At 45.5% G+C, this 24525-nt stretch overlaps 1 protein-coding gene, 1 long non-coding RNA gene and 1 other non-coding gene across 4 annotated transcripts in view; 2 read left to right on the top strand and 1 right to left on the bottom strand.

Annotated features, from left to right (window-relative positions):
- LOC112927233 (uncharacterized) overlaps positions 1–7923 on the top strand; it is a 46655-nt gene extending 38732 nt beyond the window's left edge. Inside the window, exon 4 of the long non-coding RNA XR_012002225.1 lies at positions 7642–7923. This is a non-coding gene — a long non-coding RNA (uncharacterized lncRNA). The remainder of the gene's footprint in view (positions 1–7641) is intronic.
- On the bottom strand, positions 1968–2074 carry LOC112927307 (U6 spliceosomal RNA). The gene has a single exon (XR_003236497.1). It is a non-coding gene; the product is annotated as a U6 spliceosomal RNA (small nuclear RNA).
- An 8912-nt stretch (positions 7924–16835) lies between the features above and the next one.
- Positions 16836–24525, top strand: part of MAP3K9 (mitogen-activated protein kinase kinase kinase 9) — a 74649-nt gene continuing 66959 nt past the window's right edge. For both annotated transcript variants that reach the window (XM_026008501.2, XM_026008499.2), the window contains exons 1-2: positions 16836–17593; positions 24092–24505. In XM_026008501.2, the coding sequence (XP_025864286.1) occupies positions 17194–17593; positions 24092–24505 (814 nt within the window). In that variant the 5' untranslated portion in view covers positions 16836–17193. The remainder of the gene's footprint in view (positions 17594–24091; positions 24506–24525) is intronic.

Below are 24525 nucleotides of genomic sequence, written 5' to 3'. Positions count from 1 at the left end.
ATAAATAGACTTTTAAAAAAGGGAGGAGTGGAACCTGGGTGGCTTAGTCAGTTGAGCATCTGACTCTTGATCTCAGCTCAGGTCTTGATCTCAGGGTTGTGAGTCCAGGTCCTGTATTGGGCTCGATACTAGAAGTGCAGCCTACTAAAAAAAGAGCATTTATGACAAAAATCACAGACCTGTCTCTTCAAGTATCACTTGTATCCTACTCTGGAATCTGGGTCCTTATTCTTTGCTTTGGAAATGAGCAATAGGTGGTTTAGCAGAATGGGGAACAGGTGTGGAAGGAGCTAACAGGGGCTTTGGAGAAATGACAGACTTGCTTTCCTGAAATAAGTTTGAGCCTTCAGCCAAATGACACGTGTATATTTCCATAAATAAAAAAAACTCATGGTAAATATAGATTCATTAAAGAGTCTTAAAAATTGGGTCTAGGCTTGGGGTATAGGCTTGGGTACAGGACACGATGCGACCGTCCTCTCTCTCCTGACCTTTCCTTGTCTTTTCTTCACTCACCCATGGGCTTTTTGTCCGAAAAGGAGATGTGTCAGGACTCTGGTTATAAATACCTGATCGGCTAATTTAGTTCAAAAGATTTTTATTTTTTGAGTGATGGGTACTGGAGAGGCTACAGCTTTAAAGGGACAACTGAACAATTGAGAGCAGGACACCGGCTGCCCTGAGCTCAGCAGGATAGCTGGGGATCTTTTCTATGTGGTGCTGCTATGAGATGAGCCTCTGTATTTGTCTCAGCTCAAAATCCAGATTTTCCAGGAAGAGATTCTGATTGCCTAGCTTAGGTCCCATGTCCATCCTGTGATCAGAGGGAAGGATCCTGTGATTAGCAACCTCACCTGCAGAGCATGGGCCAGGATGGAAAAGCCCCCCAAAGGTGTGTGTGTGTGTGTGTGGCAGGAGTGGGGTCTGACAGATGCTACCAAAAGGGAGAGTGGGGAGGTGCAGACAAACATCATAGTGTCTAATGCTTCAAAATTTCCAAGGGATAATTGCAAAAACAGCAAGTTCAGTTAACACCAGTGTGTTCCCATGGCACACCTGGGTAATTTCAGGAGCTTTGAGGGCTGGCTGGTCAGAAGGCTGACATCCAGCAGTAGTTTATATCATAGAGGGTACAGCCAACTTTTTTTTTCTTCTTATGAGGCTTGTAATGGTTGGCATTCAATAATATTCATTAACTGATTGGCTGAATGAATGAATGAATGAATGAATGACACAACTCTTACATAGGCTAGGGGAGGACTTCTGTTCAACACTAGCCTGAGCTGAATTTGTTTAGAAACTGCTTAATTATGAACCTTTCAGCTGCAAGTGATTGAAGCCCATCAGAGCTATCTTTAGTGAAAGATGCTCCTTGCTGGGCTATCATTCCGGTGGGCAGGGACAGATTTGAACCTTGTCCTGAATATCAGGGAGCCTCTGCCTCTTGCCTTCCCTGCTCTCTGAGCCTCTGCTCCATGCTTCCACCCAAATGTGGCAGCTTGGCATTCTTTAACTTTCAAGCTACCTTGTCAGAAGATAGTGGTCCATGCCTCCAGAACTTGTATCTCCTCTTCTCAAAGCCCCAGGTGATTGTGACTGACTGACCTTCATTCCCATTCCAAACCCAGAACAGGGACTCTACATGGCCTACCTGGGGCAAGGGGTCTGCTCCTAATTCAATCAAGTAAAATGGCTGGTGGTGCTTAGAGGAGGTGGGATGGGAAGGGAGTGCCATTACATCATGAATTTGGCTCTAGGAGTTCTTGGAAAAGAAAGGGGATGTGAACAGACGACCCAACTGGTGTCTCCTACAGAAGCCAGATAGTGTAATATTTGCTTATATTTGTATGATGCCTTCAGAATACTTGATTCTAGGCCTGTGTGAGGTAAGCACATCAGGTAATAGCCTTTCTTTCATATCTTACTTTATTTCACTCTGCTGTAGTGTCTGTTTTTCTTTTATTCTTTTTAGTATGGAATGCTTCACGAATTTGTGTGTCATCCTTGTGCAGGGACCATGCTAATCTTCTCTGTATCGTTCCAATTTTAGTATATGTGCTGCCGAAGTGAGCACTGTGTTGTCTTTTTTTCAATTCTTGTCTTTCCCACTTGACTTTACATTTACTGAGGACAGAGACCATACCCTATGTATCCTTGCATCTCTATCCCCAGTACCTAGCTCTGGGCTCTGTACATGGTGGCATCTAAGTGATGCTTGCTCAGTTGAATTCCTATTTTTACAGGTGAAAAAACTTAGTTGCACAGTATTTCAATATAGATGAGCCCTCAAGAGCCCCCAGTTATGCTGTGGCTTATACCAGGTTGCCGGCTGAGCAAGAGGGTCTGCGACACACCTCATAAAGATCATACTTTAAGACAGAGGGCCCAGGCCCTGACATTAGATGCCTCCAGAAAGGGTCTTTGCCAGAGGAGGTAGACAAGCAAGTAAAGAAGGCAGGATATTACCACTTTCATTCCCTTGGGACTTGACTCAGCTATCTTCATTGTCTGACACTTGAACTTGATGGGAAAGAAAGGAGAAAGAAGCTGAGGGGGACATTACTATTTTGGGAAGCTTTCTACTACATGACAAGAAGCAGTCAGGGACACCTACAAGGGTTTTATGGTTCCTGAACTGATCTAGATCTTCTAGCTCTGCCACTCACCAAATGACCGGGGCAAGTCACTTCACCTCTTTGTGTCATCCTCCCAGGGCTGTGTGAGGGCTCAACAAGAATATGTAGGGGAAAGCCCTTTATAGATGGAAGGTCACTATATAAGTACTATTATGTCTCTCCCTTCAAGGAGGACATACAGAAATTGCGCCCCACAAAGGTAAAGAGGCCACGTCTTTCTGATGGTCCAGGATGGGCAGCAGATGGTAGTGCAAAGCACTGGGGGCTCCAAATGTGGGTCCGTCCTACGGGACCCAGAGAGAAAGCCTCCTGTGTGTCTTCAGGATATCTAGGAAAGGGTTCCTAGTGTGTGAAGCTTTGTGCTAGGTGTTAAAGGAATTTGCTAGGCGGAGGAAGTGATGTCTGCAGGAGGTGGTAGGATTATAGCAGTGTGATTACCTGGGATGGAATTACCAAAGGGCCCGAGGCTGATATTACTACTGTCAGACACTGTTAGGATCTCACATTTCTTCTGCAGATGCCACACTTGGCAATCTGCTTTCATGGGTACCAACCAAGAAGGCTCTTGGACACCACAGGCCCTTGATTCCTCTTGCCCAGTTTACTGGTAGCTTCCATTCCTCTGTTCAGTTTTGTTTCATCAGAACTGGGAGAGATCTTGAGAAACAATCTGGTGTCATCCTCTGCACCGAGGCAGGTGTAGATTGCTATCCTCGTTTTTTGGAAGAGGCAGCTGTGGGCAAGAGGGGCTCTAGTTGGTAACTAGGGACACAGAACTCAGGACAGTTTGTCCTAGAGTTCTTGGTCTCCTCTATCAAGATGCTTCTTTTCTTTGGTGACTTTCAAGTTTCAAACCCCCATTTTCAGGTAATATTTGCGGTATTCCTTATTTACATATTTCGACTCCTTTCTTGGCCGCAGGTTATAAAAAGGAGAAGCTGATGGGAGGGAGCAAACTGAATGGGGCACTGGAAATCTCATAGACAAAAGCTAGCAATCCTACTGAGTGGAAAGGCTCCTTATCCAAACCTCTGACCTCGGGAGTGCTAAGAACCAGGACCACTATTTTCATAGCCAAGGACAGCAAGCCAAGGATAGCCCAGGGCTATAATTTTAAGGGTTTCAAGGTTTATCAGAGTGAACTGCTATTATTTTATTTTCCTCTTTCCTTTCCTTCTCACCTAGCCACATTAGTGACTTGGTGTCCTGGCCCCAGAAGAGAGGAAGGGAGACAAAGTGGACGGCATGCACAGGCTCAGCCACGGCTCACGAGGTACACGGATGGCTCAGCCTGTGCTTGCAGAGCTGTGGAGGGAGGCAGTGGAGAGAGGGGGGCACAGTTGCAGTAATTGGAGGAACAGGAGACAAGTGTGCTGACTGCGGGTTATTAATAGGCACCAAGACCTATATTTACAACTAGTGGCTTAAATTAGGAGCAGAACAGTCACACCTAGCCAAATCCATGCCCCACACCAAAGACACCTGAATTGTGCAAAGTGGCCATTCTGAACCCAGCTCACCCAGTTTAGTAAGCAGGCGGCCTCAGGTCGGAGTAGCCAGATCTCTGAGATCTCTAGTGCTCACTTAGGATGTCTGTCGCAATTCTGCCCATGGGGAGCAGGCCGCAGAGCACAGAGCACCATTCTCTTTAAAGGCAGGGAGGGAGGAAGGGTGGACAACAGGTAGGAGGGAGGGAGGGAGGAAGGGAGGAATGTAGGCAGGTAGGAAGGAAGGGAGGATTAAGAGAGAGAGGAAAAACAAGATGCCAGGTTGCTCAAGTCAAAACCTAAGCTCAGGCCAAGCCCCTGGGAGGTTTTCTGTTCCTCCACATCCAGCCCACTTCTCAATGGGGAAATTGTTCCATTTCACCCCGGAGAGAGCTTCTACTCATGATGTGCCAGAGGCTCAGAAGCGGAGCATGGGAATTTAAATGTCCAGAGGCCAAGGATAACCCCCCAGCGCTGGCGCAGAAAGGTGCCTCCCAAGGCTGCTAGTTCTCAGGTAGGTATGGGACTGAGTGGAAACCAGGTATGGGACTGAGTGGAAACCCGACTGCCTCTGCACTCTCCCTGGGGCCCAAACAGACGTCCCTAGTCAGTCCTCCAGCTGGGTGAGAACCTCTGGACTAGGGATCCTCTGAGGCGGAGGCTATGCTGCATCTCACGTGGTGGCAGGGGTTCAGCCTGGCCCTGGGCTTGGACGCCTGGGCTCAGCCTCTGACTTTGGGAAGAAGAAAGGGAAGAGGAGGGTGAAGGGTGAGTGGGCTGCCCCACGTGTCAAGCCCTAAGGAATTAGATTCCTAGTGGGAAAGCTAAGGAATCCTCACGACTGGGTGTAGTGCTTATGCTATGTCCTGCTGTATTACCACACGGAATAGCCTCTCTGAGCCTCAGTTTCCTTATTAGTAAAGTTGGCTAAAAAGAATATCCACCTTATAGGATTTTTTTTGAGGGCCCCAGGAGGTAATATCACTTCTGCCTTGATTAAGGGCTCCCTATGTCCCAGGCATTGATTTTAGTGCTGCCCATGTATCATCTCAATCCTTAAAATCACTTTAGACCTCAGAGGATTGCAGACCTACATGATCATCAAATCGTACCCATCAAACATATCCAGTTCTTCATACATTAATTATACCTCAGTGAAGCTCTTAAAACACTTTAGGGGTTGCGATTTTTTTTATCCTGATTTTTTTTTTTGCAGTCGAAACTGAGGCTTAACACATAGTTTAATTGTCTTAGACCAACAGCAAGTCATAGCAGAAGTGGGATTCGAACCCAAGCGGTCTGGCTTCAGAGTCTATACTTTTAATCACGCACCAGTGCTCTTATGCAAAAGTGCCTTTGGAACTGTAAACCATTGTTTGAAGGTCAGTTGTAACAATCAGTGTCATAGTTGGTAGGTCGGTGGCATTGTCTTTGTATACTGATTGAGGGCATATGGATCAGTTCCTAAACTCAGTAAGTGCTCAGTCACTCTGCCCTCCCTTGTCCTTGTCCCCAAGAGAGGACATGATGCAAAAGAAGGAATGTCAGTTTCATCATGTACAGAGCTATTGTGCAGGATGGCAAGTGCAGGTAATAAAATAATAAAGAGACCACACAGCTGCAAGCAATTGCACCTGACCTGGGTATCAAAAAATCCAAGGAAGCAAAGAAGAGAAGGCCTCAGGTTGGATCTCCTCTCCCTTTAGTAAGACAGAAAGCTTAGGATAGTTTCCCTGGTGTTCTGCAGGCCTGGCAGGCTGCCCTCTGACCTCATACAGGCTCCATTCCATAACCTAGGAAACACTCATCCATCCTCCAAAAGGCCTAACCAGTGTCAGGGGACTCAAGTCTCATGTCTGTGAGCAAAAGGTAAATAGCTTCCTGTATGCAAGGCAGAGCTAATTTCAAAGGTTTCTTTGGGTAGAAGTTGGGAAAGCCCAATGCTAAAACAGGAAGTATTTATCATTTGGGCCTGGATGTTTTCTAGTCATTATGGTGCCCTTAGTCACCTTATGGAGGTGATGTTTTCACTGACTGTTACAACTTAATGGTCCTTGGCTGAACTCCAGATCTACATAATCAACCGCGGGCCTGACACCGTGGTGTGGGCTGGCAATCTCACACTTAGCGGGTCTAATAGTAAGCTGCTGAGGGGCTCCCTCCAATCTCTAGGAATGGTAACACTACGCTTCTAGTTGCTCAGGCCAAAAACCTCGGTGTCACCCCTGTCTCCTCTCTTTCATACTCCTGATCCATCAGCAAAGCTTCTTGCTCTACTGTGAAATATATTTTAAAATTGGGGCCACATTTTACCATATCCATTGTTACCTCCCTTGCCCGACCTGCTGTTAGCTCTTACCACAGTCACCAGAGAGCCTCCTTGTCTGTCTCTACCCTTGTGTTCTGCAGCTCATTGTGAGCCTGGCAGCCCAAGAGTTTCCATCCTAAAGTCCAACCACACCACTCGCCTGATGAAAACTCCCAAGTGGCTTCCATGTCACTCAAAGTAAAAGCCCAAATCCTTCTTTGACCTGAAAGCCCCACATGGTCTGTTTCCCCCCCCCCCCCCCCCCCCCGCCTCCATGACTTCTCCTACCTCCTTCTTGCCTGGAACTCTCATTCCCGCTAGGTTGTCTCCTCTACCTGAATGTCCTCCCCCCATATCTGTAAGGCTGGTTTCCTCAATTCCTTCAGATCTTTATTTCAAAAGTCATCTTGGGAAAGAGCCCAGCTCTGGCCACTCTGAAATGTGACCTCTTCCAGTAGTTCACCTCTCTCTCCCCCTAAACAGCATTCTGCCTTTTTCTCATGTTAGCATTGAGCCCTCTTTAAATATTATATTATGCATTTTACTTGCTTATCTTGTCTGTCTCCCTTGGTAGATGATGTATGAAGGGATTTTTGTCTACTTTGCTCACTATTGTGTTTTCAGTGTCTTGAACAGAGCCTGACATATAGTAGACACATGTCTAAATATTTGGTGAGTAAATGAATGGAGGGACACAATATGAGCTGTGTGGATCCTCCAGCAAATCATTTAGCCCCTCTAAGTTTCGGTTTCCTTGGATGTAAAACCGAGTTTTTGCACTAAGCTTCCCCACAGCTGACATACCTAGAACTGGAAGCAGCTGTGAGGCAAGAAAGGGTCTGAAGAGGGCCTGAAGATTTGGATTCAAGACCCGGGTTGATGGGAACACTTGTCTGGGTCTCAGTTTCCACAACAAATAGAAAGAGCCCCACCCAGTGGCCACTAAAGTTACTTTCGGCACTTACAGTGTAAAACTAGGAAAGTCATAAAAAAAAAAAAGAAAGAAATGTGCCTCCATACCCCTCGATACCACACGGTGGCGCAGTTGCCTACCAGTGTCTCTAAGAGGGCGTTGCCGAGCCTAGTCTGTGACCCAAACAGCAGCCTATTGTAAAAATATTTTTCGTGGACACCTGTGAGAGCTGCTCATTCATCACATCTCTGGTTTGTTGCAAAAACAACAAAAATCATTACGTTGATTTTTTTTCAGATAAAAAGGCATAAATCTCAAAAGCAAAAACACTGAGTGGAAATTTCAGCTACATCTTTGTCACCAGCGTGATTTAAAGACCAAGATGAAAAGCTGGAAAACAAAAAAGTCAGTGCCAGTGCTAGGTGAGACCCCAGCTATATACTACATTAGTTCTAAAGGTAAGTAGTCATATGTCTGTCTGCACGTAATCAAGAATGTTCCCTCCAGGAGGCAGGAAGGCTAGGGAAGAACTGGACTGTTTATCCTAGGTAGGACCTCTTAGTTTTTACTTGAAACAGCCATTAGGGGATCCCGGGGTGGCTCAGTGGTTTAGCGCCTGCCTTTGGCCCAGGCCATGATCCTGGGAAACCAGGATCAACTCCCACCTTGGGCTCCCTGCATGGAGCCTGCTTCTCCCTCTGCCTGTGTCTCTGCCCCTCTCTCTCTCTGTGTCTCTCATGAATAAATAAATAAAGTGTTTTTTAAAAAAGCTGTTAAAGACTTTGACAAATAAAACAGATTGTGAACAGCGCATGACACATAGCCCTACATTCATAGTAGCCGTTGTCATTAATATCATTACATTCTAGTTTTTCCCCTCCTCTACCACCTCTCCAACTAACAATAATGCTTTTGGCTTGAAATTTACTTTTGGTGACAACAAATACGAATGATTTTGTGATTCTTTATTCTAATTACAAATTACCCATGTTCCACCACTCAGCTCAGAAATAACTAAGGTTTTGATACTACCCAAGCGCACGCACACACGCACATTTGTGATCATGTTGTGTTGTTAAAAAACACAATTCAACTGAGTAAATTTTAAAGATCTATTGGCTTTATCCAACAATTCCTGAACTGGGCAGCATCCCACCTAGCAGGTAGAAAAGAGCTCCGAGGAGCTGTACAAAATGAAAGACTCTTATAGGCAGAAGGAGCAGAAACAACAAGTTAATTGGGCAACAAGTGGATTGGTTATGGCAAAATCACTTTCCTTTAGGGCATGGCAGGGGTCTAACGGGTAGATGAACCTCACTAGCACTGACTAGGTGATTCCTGATTAACCATATTGAGACTCCATTTCTGGGAGAGGCTGAAACTGTAAATAAATCTCAATTTGGTGACATGGGGCTTAGCATAAGTGACACCATTTGGGGTTTGTTATCTTGTTTTTTTTTTTTAATATTTTATTTATTTATTCATGAGAGACACACACAGAGAGAGAGAGAGAGGCAGAGGGAGAAGCAGGCTCCATGCAGGGAGCCCAATGCGGGACTCCATCCCAGGACTCCAGGATCACGCCCTGAGCCAAAGGCAGATGCTCAACTGCTGAGCCACCCAGGTGTCCCTGTTATCTTGTTTTTAACAGTATAAAGGGTTTTTTTTTTCACTAATTTTTCATTTATCATTATACTAAGCACATTTCCACATCATTAAGATTTTTCATCATCATCATCAATAATAACACACTTCTTTGATTAGCAAATGAGTACATTTTAATGGTAGGAAATACTGAATACAGGACAAAGATAAAAAAAAAAATCATTCCTAATCGCATCATCCAGACTAGAGATAATTGTTCACATTTTGATGTATTTCTTTCAATAATCATGCAAATATATTTTCCATAAAATCGGGAATATATTATGTATATGATTCTTCCTCTTGATGAATTAAATTTATTTTAAAATTACTTCAAGATTACAACAGTTTTCTTTCTTTTTTTTTAACTTTATGTGATCATTTTCCCTGTCATTACATGTTCTTCAAAAACCCCAGTCATAGGGATGATTTTTCTCTTTAATTTTTCTCTTGTTTTGATTACTTGGGGCACTTGACTGAAATGCTCAAGTGGAGGGCACCTGAGTGGCTCAGTCAGTTAAGCGTCTGCCTTTGGCTCAGGTCATGATCTCAGGTTCCTGGGATGGAGCCCACATAGGCTCCCTGCTCAGTGAGGAATCTGCTTCTCCCTCTGCACACCCCTCTCCCCATGCTTGCTCTCTCTCTCCCAAGTAAATAAAATAAAAAAAATAAAATAAAATAAAATAAAATAAAATAAAATAAAGAATACTTGAGTGGAATTATTGCAGAACCACAGCATAGTCGTGAGAGGTGTGATTTCACAGAGGGCTGTCCCACTAGGCTGAATGAAGCAGAATTCTGTTTGACCTTCATTCCTTGAGTCAAGGCTCTGATCATTGTTACACTACAACTCGCTCTCCAGAGGCATGATGTTTTAAACAGCTGCCTTATTTAATAGAGTTGTCTTCTGAATCAAGATTTCATAGGAGAAAGGAGGATAATTTCTTACCATTTTCAAGTTTCAAGCCCCATTAACTCTCATCACAAGACAAGAATTATAATACTATTGACTGAGATAAAAACATTCACAATTTACTGAGTGTGCATTAGGTCCTGCTAGGAGTTGTTATTCCTTCATTGGATCCTCACTTCCTACTCATTTTATATAACAAAGAATGAAACAGAGACTGAGAAATGAAACGCCTTGTCTGAAGGCACTGGTTGATCCCGGATAGGAACCTGAGTGTTGCTTTGAAATGTTTGTCCCAGCAGCCCCAGCACACACCTTTCCCAAAACACTGAAAATCATATCTAATGCAAATGGAGTTTGGGAAGCAGGAACTAGGGTTCCTCTCCTTGAATGGAGAGAAGTGAGGGGGGTAGGCTGACTCAGAAAAGCTCCATGTCTACCTGACGGATTTTAGCACTGAAGTACTGACTAATATTAATACAAGAATCCATCCCTGGGCAGCCTGGGTGGCTCAGTGGTTTAGCATCGCCTTTGGCCTAGGGCGTGATCCTGGAGACCTGGGATGGAGTCCTGTGTTGGGCTCCCTGCATGGAACCTGCTTCTCCCTCTGCCTGTGTCTCTGCCTCTCTCTCTCTCTCTGTGTCTCTCATGAATAAATAAAATTTTAAAATCTTAAAAAATAAATTAATTAATTAAAATAAATTAAAAAAAAAAAAGAGTCCCTCCCTTTGTCTGCTGGGATATGCTACAGGATGCCATGGATGCCTGTATATACTATTTTTTTTCTATATGTACATGCCTGTGATAAAGTTCAATGTATAAATTAGGCACAGTAAGATGTACAATAAGTAATAATAAAATAGAACCATTATAACAAGATACTGTAATAGAAGTTACATGAATACGCTCTCTCACTTTTTCAAAACATCTCATTTTACTGCACCCTTCTGCTTCTTGCAATGACATGAGGTGATTAAACAGCCTCCTTGGTGAGACGAAGTGAGGTGACGGATGTCAGCATTTTGATGGAGAATTACGCTACTATTGACCTCCTGATGATACACCAGGAAGAGGATCATCTGCTCCTGTTGGCTATGGGTGGCTAAAACTGCAGAAGGTGAAATGCAGGATAAGGGGGGGATGGGACTACTTTATTTTCCAGAACTGATGAAAGCAGGACATTCATTTACCAAATCATATTTTAGGCTCAAGTAATAATAATGATAACTACTCTTCAGTAGACTCTGTGCTGAGCCCATAATAGACATTGTGTCATGTAATCATTCCAGGAGCCCGGTAAGATAAGTACTATTATCCTCAGTTTCCTAAGGAGGGATCTGGAACACGGGGGGAGGGGAGGTTGCCTTGCCTAACTGCAAACAGCAAGAATGGATTCCACGTCTGTGAGATTCCAAGGATCCAGATTCGACCATCATTCTTTTTCTTTGTCCTTCTCGTTGTTTCCTCCTTGCCTCCATGCTAACTCCCTTCTTTTCTCCCTTGCTTCTTTCCTTCTCTCTTCTTTCCTTTCCCTCCTTTCTCTTTTCTAGAGGGGAAAACCATAGTTAACCTCCTGGTGAGGAAGCCTCTGCAGCTTTCTAGGGCTTGATGAAGGGTGTTTCTGACAGTGAGGAGCAGTGGAGAGAGGCAATATGTTGACTGTTTAGTGGGTGCTATGCAGCATGCTAAGAGCTTCTGGATGACTTATCTCATTGAATCCTATAAAACTCTAGAAAAAGGAGTTTCTATTGCTATACCTATTCAACAGTGAAGAAACTGAGGTTCAGACAGGCACTTTGCCCAGAGTTGCACAGTTGAATTGGTTTGGTTTTTTTTTTTTAGATTTATTAAATTTTTTAATTAATTAATTAATTTATTAGAGACACAGAGAGAGAGGCAGAGACACAGGCAGAGGGTGAAGCAGATTCCATGGAGAGAGCCCGACGCAGGACTCGATTCCAGGTGTCCAGGATCACGCCCCGGGCCGAAGGCAGGCACTAAACCGCTGAGCCACCCGGGCTGCCCTAGATTTATTAATTTTAAGGAAAGAACACAAGTGGGAGGGGCATAGGGAGAAAGAGAGAGAGTCTTTTTTTTTTTTTTTTTAAGATTTTTATCTATTCATGAGACACACAGAGATAGGCAGAGACAGGCAGAGGGAGAGGCAGGCTCCTTGCTGGGAGCCTGCCGCAGGACTTGATCCCAGGACTCCAGGATCATGCCCTGGGCTGAAGGCAGATGCTCAATCGCTGAGCCACCCAGGTGTCCCAAGGAGGGAGTCTTAAGCAGACTCTGTGCTGAGTGAGGAGCCCAGTATGGAGCTCAACTCACGACCCAGAGATCCTGACCTGAGCTGAAACCAGGAGTCAGACACTCAAACGACTACATCACCCAGGCGCCCCCAAAGTTGCAGAGATTTTATTTTTTAAAGATTTTATTTATTCATGAGAGACACAGAAAGGCAGAGACACAGGCAGAGGGGGAAGCAGGCTCCCTGTGGGGAGCACCATGTGGGACTTGATCCCAGGACCCCAGGATCATGACCTGAGCCAAAGGCAGATGCTCAACCACTGAGCTACCCAGGTGCCCTGCAGAGTTTTGAATGAATGAGCCAGGATAAATCATGATCTGGCACAAGTCTACTGCCAAGTGCACCACTGATGCTATATTCTTCAGTGTGGATAAGATGGTCATTTTTAGGGTGATATTTGTCAACCTCTGATGGAAAACTTAATAGCAGTAAAATCTTGGTAATTCCATCAGCCTTTCAAAGTCTTTTTGCAATCTGGCCTTCTTTTATTTAGTCAATTTCATTTTCCACGACCCCCTTTCTGTACTCTCCTCTTTGCAGGCTGGTATTTCTGTCACTGCTGTCTATCATGTCAGTTTCCACATGCACATTTTCTAGTCTCCACTCAGCAAGGGACATACATCCTTTAATGACCAATGTAAGTAAGCACCTTCTGCATTCCTCATCTCTTCTAGTCCTAGGTTACAGAGACATTTCATCCCCTCACAGCCCTGTGCAAAAGCTTTCCATGATAACCTTTTATCTGCTAAACAAAAGCCAGGATTCTTAGCTTGGTATTCAAGTTAGCCATTCAGTCACAAATGTGTACTGAGAGCCAGTTATGTGCTAGGCACTCTCTAGGTGCTGGGAGAATTGTAGAGAACCAGACAGGTTTCTACCCTTATAGTGAACAAACTCAGCATTAAATAATTACAAATAATCAACTACATAACTATTAGTATGATATGATTCAAGCCATTTCAAGGCCCTCTAGCATCTGGTCTCAATCTACTTTCAATTCCGCCTCTTGCTTCATTCCATTCAGACGAGCCTACTCATTCCATCCCAGCTTGGTGGCTGTGCCCATACTCTCCCTTTTTCCCTTGGTGCAGATTCTTCCCTTCTCCACCTGGAACCCCTCAGGGCAGGCTTTGGTTCTGTCTCCATGAAACCCTGCTAGACAACTTTAGCCCAAAGGATTTTCCCTCATTTGAATTCCTAGTACTTATCCATGGGACAAATATTTACTGAATGACTTCTTGAAATGTTTGATGAATTGACTCTTCATAAGTCCTAAACACATGCTATGGTTATTAAAGATTTACATTATATGAAGAGTTAGACTTTTCCTACAAAGGGATCAAGGATATTTATTTTTCCTCTTCTTCTCTGGGTGGGAGAGGAGTGGAGATCAAAAAAGCTACAGAGAAACACACAGAATTACCAATAAGCAAAGTGACAATAAAAACTGCATACTCATAATCCTACTACTTTTTTGTTTTGTTTTTTTATTTAAAAAAAAATTTTTATTGGAGTTCAGTTTGCCAACATTTAGCATAACACCCAGTGCTCATCCCACCAAATGCCCCCCTCAGTGCCCATCACCCAGTCACCCCAAACCCCCGCCCACCTCCCTTTCCACTACACCTTGTTCATTTCCCAGAGTTAGGTGTCTCTCATGTTTTGTCACGCTCACTGATATTTTCACTCATTTTCTCTCCTTTCCCTTTATTCCCTTTCACTAATTTTTATATTCCCCAAATGAATGATCCTACCACTTGAAAGAGAGCTACCATTGACAACTCTCTACCTTTCTAGTTTTTTGTTTCTGTTTGGCTTTTTTTTTAAGATTTTATTTATTTATTCATGAGAGACACAGAGAGAGAGGCAGAGATTTAGGCAGAGGGAGAGGCAGGCTCCTCTCAGGGAGCCCGATGTGGGACTCGATCCTGGGACAGGGATCATTCCCTGAGCCAAAGGCAGACACTCACCCGCTGAGGCACTCAGGCGTCCCTTTGTTTCTGTTTCTATTTCTTCTGTGTGTGTATCTAGGAAAAATTTATTTTTTCCTCCAAATTAAAATTTTATGAATATCTTTTTTCCCCCACAGGGCACCTGGGTGGCTTAGTCAGTTAAGCATCAGCATTTGGCTCAGGTCATGATCCCAGGGTCCTGGGTTCCAGCTCAGTTGGCTTCCTGCCCAGGAGGGGGTCTACTTGTCCCTCTCCTCTCCCTCAGCGCCCCCTACTGCTAATGCTCTCCCTCTCAAATAAATAAATTAAATAAATAAATAAATAAATAAATACAATCTTTTTTTTTTTTAACATTTATTTATTCATGACACACACACACACACACACACACACACACACACACACACACACACAGGCAGAGACACAGGCAGAGGGAGTAGCAGGCTCCATGCAGGGAGCTTGACGTGGGACTAGATTCTGGGTCTCCAGGAACATGCCCTGGGCTGAAGGTGGTGCTAAACCGCTGAGCCACCTGGGCTGCCCAATAAATAAAATCTTTAAAGAAAATCCTTTTTTTTATGAACTTTTTTTTAAAACGGAGTACCTTTACCCCACCTCCCTGCTCTTCTGCTTGGGGGTGGAATAGTGCTAGATTGAACAAAAAACCTAGAGAATCACTCAAAGACTCATCCATATATTTTCTAGTTTACTGATCATATGTACAGTAAGAATCTGAATATTAGTTTTAGGACATTTACTCAGAAGTCTTTTCTCAAGACCTACACAGGATGCTCTTCAGAATAGTACTCTTACCTCCCCAAGACTCCAAATGTGTGGGATGCCTAGGTATACATTGTAGCCATACTTTTATGCAAATCACACAATATGGGGCCTTTAAGAACACAGATCTTCAGCCCACTCTCGGAGAAGAGAAGTAGATTGAACTACAGTGTAAGCACTTGCCCAAGATCAAGCAGCTGGTGGGGGGCAGGATTGAAGATGCCAGCCCCAATTATCTTTACAAATTGCCTGTCCCCAGTTTGTCTAATGATCAACCTCAAACTAAAATTAAACAGAAAATACTCAGGAAAGCACTAACTCTTGCTAACCAAATCATATGTATTCCTACCACTGAAGGGGAAAAGGTAACACAGTTTGGTAGAGATTAGGTTAGATCTTTCATCATTGACTTGTTTTGAAATGTCAGAAAACTTCCTCTTTGGAAATCTACATTACTATGACAGGATTAAGGCAAAGAAGAAATATTAGAGGCCACCTACTCATTCTTAAATGTTTGAGAAATGAGGATAACAAAAGGATGTAGGAAAATATTGGCCCTTGATCGTGAACTGTGAGCCATGGCATTGGCTCATATGTATATTCTACTTTGGTTCTTTTTTTTTCTCTTTTAAGGAAATAGTTTTTATTTTTAACCTTATTTTATTTTTAAAAGATTTTATTTATTTATTCATGAGACACATAGGGAGAGAGGCAGAGGAAGAAGCAGGCTCCCTGATGCGGGACTCCATCTCAGGATCATGACCTGAGCCAAAGGCAGACACTTAACCACCGAGCCATCCAGGCATCCCTCTACTTCGGTTCTTAGTCTGATTTCTAGAGGTCACCATAATCTGAGGTGCAATTCATTCAAGCAAAAGAAACTCAAACTGTAGAAAACGGAGTCTGTTCAGAGGGACCAAGGCCCCTTCAACGACAGCTTTCAAACTGAGCTTTCCAGACTCAATTTGAAGCCTCAGTCAAGTGGTCTCTCCTTTCCTCTGAGTTCTGAAAAGTGACACTATGGGAATCTCCTATAAAAAGAGATTTATAGGAGCCCAGCAACGGGCGAACTGTCTGGAAAGGCGACAACTGTAGTTTTAAGAATGCTTCTAAAGAACATTCCAATGGGCCTAAAGGTCTTATGGAGATGAAAGGCTTCCTGGGTGGGAGTGGGGCTGGGAGCAGGAGCTGATCCACCTGCGTGGACTGGAGCAGAGGCACGTCCAAGAGCGCGGGGAATCCAACTGTAAGAGGGAGCTGGAGAAGAAAGGGCTCTGGCCGGGGAGGTACAAGCCAGCTCGCTTTTCCTCTGCTCCCTGTCAAAAGCTCACTTCAGGGTCCGGGGCACAGGTGCTGTCCAAGCGGGCCCCGGCCCTACCGCGGCAAACAAAGGGCGCGGCCTCCTCCTGCCTTTTCGGTGTGAATGGAGGCTCGGCCTCACCTTTTAGGCTCCACCCATCCCTTCTCCGGCACCCAATGAGGCCGCGGCCTCCTCCTGCCAGGAGGTGTCGAACTCTCGCAGGAAACGGACAGGTACCACGGACCAATGGTCGGAGCTGCCAGGAGCCAATGGGAGAGAGAAGCGGGTCGACCTGGGGGTGAGAATGGGAGCCCGCAAAAGCGGCGGGCCCGGGGGAGGGGGGGCCCAGACACGTAGGCGCGCGGGGCGGAGGGGGCGGGGCAGCCCCCGCCGCGGCGCGAGGAACCTGCGGGCGGCGGCGGCGGCCAATGGGAGGGCGGCAGGGCGGGCGGCCCCGCCCCTCGGGTCCGCAGGGCTGGGGCGGAGCCAGGCCCGCGTCAGGTGGTCCCGGGCGTGCGGGCGGCGCTGGGGGCGGGGCGCGGCGGGAGCGGGGCGCGCGGCGCGGGGAGCGGCGGGCGGCGGCCGGCGGGCGGCGGCGGGCGCTGGCTGCGCGAGCAGGTGCCCGGGCGGAGGTGGCCGGGCCGCCCCCAGGGGGCGAGCGCGAGGGCGGGGGCTCCGGGCCGCCGCGCCCCCAAGCCGCGGTGAGCTCTCCCGCCCGGTGCGCTCGCCGCCGCGCCAGCCCCAGCGCCAGCGCCAGCGCCAGCCCCAGCGCCAGCCCCAGCGCCAGCCCCAGCCCCAGCGAGCCGGCTCTGCCCGCCCCGCCAGCCCGGGCCCTACCTGCGGCCGCCGTCGGGGGAGGGGGGTCCCCCAGCTCTGCGGAGCCGCATGAACAATAGGCAGCGGCGGCTCCTGCGGGCGGCGGCAGCCCCGCACCCTATGGATCGGCCGCTCCATGGAGCCCTCCAGAGCGCTTCTCGGCTGCCTGGCGAGCGCCGCCGCTGCCGCCCCGCCGGGGGAGGACGGAGCGGGGGCCGCGGCCGAGGAGGAGGAGGAGGAGGAGGAGGAGGCGGCGGCGGCCCCGGGGGAGCTGGGTTCCGAGGCCCCGCTGCCCTACTGGACGGCCGTGTTCGAGTACGAGGCGGCGGGCGAGGACGAGCTGACCCTGCGGCTGGGCGACGTGGTGGAGGTGCTGTCCAAGGACTCGCAGGTGTCCGGCGACGAGGGCTGGTGGACCGGGCAGCTGAACCAGCGGGTGGGCATCTTCCCCAGCAACTACGTGACCCCGCGCAGCGCCTTCTCCGGCCGCTGCCAGCACGGCGGCGAGGACCCCAGTTGCTACCCGCCCATTCAGTGTGAGCGAAGGCGCGGCGGCGGGGCCGGGAGGGCAGGGCAGGGCAGGGCGGGGGGGGGGCAGGGGGGAGGGGGCCGGAGGCCCGGGGCGATCGCAGCCGGTGGGGAGAGCTCCCCCTGAGGGTGGGGGCGCGCGCCCGGGCTGCCGGCGCGGCCGGGTACGATGGAGACGCCGCAGGCCTCGCTGGAGCCTCGGGCGCTTGGGCTCCTAACCTTCATCTGACCACCTGGGCCGCGGCTTCTGCCGTACACCTCCCGAAGCTCCGGGGTAAGAATCGCCCCATTGCGCCCTCCCGGCCTCCCCACCTCTGGAAGGGTTTCAGGCAAGCTGGTGGTTCCTGTCATAACCCTAGTCCCCAGGTCGGAGACCTTCCCGACCTCTTCTCCCGCCTGTCCCCGCCCCTTCAAGGCCTTTGCTTTGAGGCCGATGGGGGTGTCTTCCGCAGGGCTGGCGGGGCTGGCCCTGAGTCCCGGAAGCCCGTGTGAATTCAAGGCTCAAGTGTCTTTGCAATGTCGTGTTGATGTCCTGCATCGCAGTCTTGTAGCTCAGAAGTTGTACCTTTAGGAGTCTCGCTGAATGATGTGCTGAGAAGGGTGCGAATGTGTGCAGAAGCAGGTGATGAGTGGAGAAATGATCGGAGAGGGAAAAGTATGCCTTTCCCCCTTGAGAGATCAGGAGCACAAGGTACAGTGGCCAAATCCCAGTCCCTTGACACCCAGGCTGTTCAGATAATACATTTTCTCCTCTCTTCTCACCCTAGATCCTTGCCTATATTTGGTGTTTGCCAAATCTCAGGGGGACCATACCCACGGGTCCCTCCAAGAGCCTTTCTTCCAGCGTCCTGGTTTTCACCAATTTCCCAGGAGCCCCCTGTTCTACACCCTGCAATGAAGTTTCCTTTTTTTTTTTTTTTTCCAAAGAAGTTATATTGCCATTGGAATGCCTTAATCAGTTCTGCTAGGTGGTTTTAGACGATGTAAATGTCTTCTTGTGCAGTTTACACTGTTTTATATTTGATGATTTCCGTAATTTCTTCCTTGCTAAAAGTTGTTAATACATATTGTTGTTTATTCCATATTTTGCATACTTTGCATTTTAGTTAGTTTAAAAGAATTGTTACCAGGGGCCAACTTCAGGCATTTAGTTTAAATTTCATTCGTAACGCTTATCTTTTGGTCCTATAACTTAGTTTCACCTGAACAATTCTTTTACTTTATTTAAGATGTTTTCTTTAAATACCATCACGTAGTAGGAATATCATAACCTCTTTCCTTATTTTTCTATTCTCCTTTTTTTATTGGTGTTGGACTATCAAACTGATGTTCAGATCCTTAGTTCCCCTTTGTTTCTGTCTCCCTCTCATTCACTGTAAAAGTTCCTGTTTCTACATTTGGATCTTTATAATGCCTGGAGGAGACAGATGATTTTAAGTGGTTTTTGGGTGTCAAATCTTTTTGGCTCTAGTACTGGAAAGATGAAGGCTAAGTAAGGGTTCTAAGGTAGTGTCTGAAATAATGCTGAATGAAGATGAACTTGGTCTTATATATTGGAAGAGATATTGGAAGAATGGCCTGGCGTATTAGACATAGTCCATTTTTTTTTAACACATAAATTAGAGGTTTGAGTTTCTTTATGGGTGCCGTTCTGTGATTTTTTTTTATTTTTATACAGCTAATGTCAAAGTAGGAGAGCTATATGAGGTTCATGAGCAGGAATTCTGTTTCTTCCATCTTTGTGCCCCCAGCTGTCAGACAGTCAGGAGTGAATATGACTTGGGCTGGACAAACTCATCTGCAGAACACCAGACTTTTCCACAGTGTGCTACATTAGCAGCTCCTTCTCTAGATAGACTAGTTTCCTGTATCTAGAACTCAGACAGTGAGAAGGTAGGAAGTACTTTGTGCTTATTAAAAGAATTGACTTGAAGAACATGACATTTGAAGGCCCTGGTAAGTTATTTTATTTGGTCTCATCAGGAGTTCTAAACTTGAATGGAATTAACTCTTGGTAATTCAGAAAATTTAATTCCATTCAAAAGCCAATGTGAGTGCCTAGCAAAAGGTAGATACTGTATGAAATACCAGGAGATAGGGGTGCCTTGATAGGGGTGTCAGCTGGTAGAGCCTGTGACTCTTGAGCTCAGGGTCATGAGTTCAAGCGCTACATGGGATGTAGAGGTTATTTGAATAAATAAAACTTAAAAAAATATCAGGAGATAAAGAAATGATAAGATAAGGAGTTACTTAAAAAGTCACCCCTAGGGGAGATTGGTGATGTAAATACCAATTGTAATGGGTACAATGGTTTGATAAAGATGAACGTGGGAAATGCTAACAGGTGCTCTGATGGGTATCCTGTGTCCACCAGTTCAGTTAGTGTCCCTTGGAAAATAAAATGATTGACAACCTTGTCTCCAAAGACCTAGAATGAAATCAAGCCCACTGACAGCTTTTCCATAGTTAGCCTTTTGAACTTCTCTGGAGGCATGAATTGTGACATAGATTATGAATAGCAGACACTCAGTTAAGTAAGAATGTACAGTTTTAGTTTTAAATATTGCTTTTCAAATAGAAAATTTTGTTTCAAACTTTACTCAAAACAGAAGAGGAGGAAATTACCAAATCTATTGACAAAAATATAATAGATTTATTAGAAATCATCTATTATTTAGTGCCTTTATCCCCTCCAATGTAGATATGAAAGTTTAGCTCTCCATGGGGCTGACAAATATAAATAACCTAGGAGCTCACTCATCTTTTTTTTAGTGAAAGAGGAAAAACATACAGTTCCAAATTTATCATCTTGGGAGATAGTCCTAGGCATTAAAAAAAAAAAAGTTTCTCTTATAGGAGAATTGTATCTATTTTAAAGGAGGGCATAGATTAAGATTATTACTAATTTTCATTTTTTTTCCCTTGCATCCACTAGAAATATAAGGATAGATTTTCAGGTGTACTTGGGATTTTTAAATGAGTAAGGTGTGTACCATTCACTTGCCCCAAACCCACCAGAGCATGCCTATATGTTTAGTTTTCAAGAATACAATTGAGAGAGAGTAACATCTTGATTGCAAAAATGAAAGAAATAAGGTTCTGTTCCTGATATTCTTGGAAATATCCATCCACAGAAACTGAAAAGTGTGTTAAATGTGACTTGGCCTGATTCTTATTTAAAACCAGGTCTGGACTGGAATGCAAAAGGAGGAGGGCCCCACATTCTCTCTGAAGAGAGAACTGAAGGTGTAGTTCCTACCCAAAAGGACTTCTTCACAGGGAAGGAAGTACCCTCCCTCTAGGCCCCGCTATTCTGTCTTCTATCTGCTTGCAAGCTGTGTTCTATATTTTTCTTGAAGGTTGGTCATAATATTTCCATACCTAGTTAGCAAGAACCTGAGAGTTTCTTTCTACCCAGAGAGAGATTAATGCTTTCCCTTCCACACAGAGGTTTTCTGTCTTCTCTGAAATGCCGTCTGAGGAGCTGTCCCTTCAGCACCCAGGTTCAGAAACCCTTCTTTTAAATCCTTCTACATTTAAATATTTAACACGTCCTGTGTGTTCACAACTATGCTTCAGACCAGAGGAATGAAGGAAGGGTGTAAGAGAAAATACAACACTTAATTCCCTTAAGGAAAATTCAGATCTTCAGTTGGGTATTTCCCCTGTGAATGGAAACTTGTTAAAGAGACAGATCATCAGGGTAAAAAGCTGTTAGAAAAAGTGAATGTTTCTTCCTCTTATGACCAAGGAGACTCTTAACATAACTTACATATTTCCTCAGGGGGTTTCTTATCGCTCTTTAATATCCACATTGTTTTTCTCATTGATATAGATAAGACAAGAATTACTAATCAGGATTTGTTTTAGGACCCAGAAACACTTAAGCTATTTTAAGCAAAAAGTGGTTTAGCACAGGAAATTAGGTGCTTACAGAATTGTTGGAAGGGCAGGAAGAAGGGGTTCTTAGCCGGACCTATGGGAACAACTCCCAGAACATTGCAGATCTGGCCCATGTAGCAAGCTACTACTTCTCTAATTGGGAACGTGCAGAATCAGGAGTTGACATTGAAGCTGTCGATTTCAAGAACATCCTGGTGTCCAGAGATTAGGTAACCACTTGGCCCTGCAGCATTCCTTTCTACATCTGCCCAGAGCTAATGATTGGACACTGATATGCAGAAAAATCCCACTTCTCCACAGCCATGCTTGCCAGGAGAAGCAGCAAGAAAATGGTGTCCATCTCACTTCTTTCTTACATATCATGTGCATGTAGTTGGCAGAAGCAGACCTATAGCAGTCAGGGAGTCTGGGAAATGTAGTTCTTAGCTTTCTGGCCTCTGTAGTGAAAGATACGCTGGAAGGTTTTAGATGGATGTTGATTGTTAGTCTGGAGGACCAGCCATAACATTTATTCTTTAAGAGGAGTGCCAGATGAGATGAAAAGCTTGAACAATTGGAACTTTGGGGGGTATATCTTTTTGTATTCTTTTGTGCAGACTGCCAGTTGCATTGTAAAATACAAATGAATATGAGCTCTAGATAGGACAGAAATACTCTAGTTAAGCAAGAATAGAGTTTTGAGCACTGTCAGCATGTCAGTGGAGGTTGGAGGCATCCTGTAGCTGGCTGAGGAAGGAAGAGAACAGCCAGCAGTGGGCAGTTCCTCTTTTGGTCTTGCCAAAAGTTCAGAAATATATCTTTGTTTTCTTAGTTTTTTTTTTTTTTTTTGAAAGCAAAGTGACTATTTTCTGTTTCTGAGGTTTTTTTCCTACTGAGATAGCCCCCCCCCCCATTTTACTTGACTGTTGTTTACCTGCTGAATGTTCGGTAGGATGAGTACAGTGGTGAATAAAGCAGAAAGAATCTGCTCTTGTGGATCACACAATCTAGCAGGAAGGCAGGCACTGAACAAGTAATTAAACCTTGTTGGGTCTTGCCAGGCAGAGACTGTTATGGACGTGTTTGATGGGGTCCTGACCTCATTTAGGCAGGGGTTAGGAAAAGGTCCTCTAGGAGATTTTGTTTAAGCTGAGACCTGAGGGTTGAGTATGAGTCAGCCAGGTAAAGACAAAGAGACTGAGAAGACAGAGCCCAGGGTTTTCGTGAGAGAAACATAAAATAACACTTTACTCATTTAGCAACACCTTATCTAGCCCGAGATTTATAATCACTGGTAGCTATTATTATCTTTCCATGGAAGCCTTTCCAAACAGAGCTGAAGATATAATCAGGTACCCTAGGTTCATACTCTGCATTGGAAAGGAGATGAGTGGTTGGGTGTGGTCCTTGGGAACATCAGGGATGGAGCTGTGGAGCAGGTGACTTCTAGAGTAAGATGTCCCCAGGGAGGCTCCTTTCCTGCACATCTTAGTCACCAGGCCCGTTTTGAAAATATCCTCCCAATTTACTCCATACTGTCCGTCTTCACTGCTACTGATATTCAGACCCCGGTGCCTGCATGCCTGAGTTACTCAAATGGCCTCCTTAGTAGTTCCTTTTGCAGTAGGCTCCCTGTCCTCCAGGTTAGATGGCTGCCAGAATGGATGTCCTTTCTAAATCAGTCTAATAACACTCCCCTACTTAAAAATACATGAGTCCTAACATTCACAGTGTGAAGTTCAAGCCACTCAGAATGACTTCAAAAACATTTCACAACCTAGCTGATCCCAACAAGACCTTGAGCTTCATTTCCTATCCTAGTGCATATGATCCAGCCACCCTGGACTCCATGAAGTTCTTAATATGCCATATACTCTCATGCCCCGTGTTCCTGCTCATGACCTTCCCTTTGCCTGGATTGTCCTTTTCCACCTTGCTCTTTGCTGCCTGATAAGATTCCTCCCACTCATTCTTTTTTTTTTTTTTTTTTAGACTTTATTTTTAAGTAATCTCTACACCCAACACGGGGCTGGAACTCACAACCCCGAGATCCAGAGTTTCATGCTTTACCACCTGAGCCAGCAGGGCACTCTCCCTGTCTTCTTTAGGGCACATTACCAGTGTTGCCTTCCCTGAGAATCCCTTCCCACTCACCCTCTTAATCCTGTCCTGCAGTGGGAGTTGGTGGTTTTCCTAATCTGATCATACAGCTACGAAGGCTCTTTTCACACTATGGTTTGGTTGTTAGGTGTCTGCCTTGACACTGGATTGTATGCTTCTCACCATCTAGTACACAGTAAAATGAATAAATCTCATAAAAATGATCTTCCTCTATGTTCCCTTTAGTTAAAATGGTTTGTCATGGTACAACATTCTGCATGATGGTGCAAGTAGAAATTATTACATGAATATTTATTGAATACCCACTTATGTGCTAGTCATTAAGAATAATGCAACATAAAATAGGTTAAACACATTTCTTGCCTTGATGGACCTTACCTTATAGGGGAAGACAAAAAAGCCAAGTGAACAGATAACTTGTTGTGTTTACCCATCCAGGTAAATGGGTGATTCAGTGGTGTTTTCAGAATGTTTTTGACTTCTTTTTTTCTTCTCTTTCTCAGTGTTAGAGATTGATTTTGCGGAGCTAACCCTGGAAGAGATTATTGGCATCGGGGGCTTTGGGAAGGTCTATCGTGCTTTCTGGATAGGGGATGAGGTTGCCGTGAAAGCAGCTCGCCATGACCCCGATGAGGACATCAGCCAGACTATAGAGAATGTTCGCCAGGAGGCCAAGCTCTTCGCCATGCTGAAGCACCCCAACATCATTGCCCTTAGGGGGGTGTGTCTGAAGGAACCCAACCTCTGCTTGGTCATGGAGTTTGCACGTGGAGGGCCCTTGAATAGAGTGTTATCTGGGAAAAGGATTCCCCCAGACATCCTGGTGAACTGGGCTGTGCAGATTGCCAGAGGCATGAACTACTTACATGATGAGGCAATTGTCCCCATCATCCACCGCGACCTTAAGTCCAGTAACAGTGAGTATGAAGAGATGGGG

Source organism: Vulpes vulpes, chromosome 6 (genome assembly GCF_048418805.1).
Source record: "Vulpes vulpes isolate BD-2025 chromosome 6, VulVul3, whole genome shotgun sequence".
NCBI classification, from domain to species: domain Eukaryota; kingdom Metazoa; phylum Chordata; class Mammalia; order Carnivora; family Canidae; genus Vulpes; species Vulpes vulpes.
The sequence above is the reverse complement of the archived record's forward strand: the minus strand, read 5'-3'. Positions and strand labels throughout refer to the sequence as shown.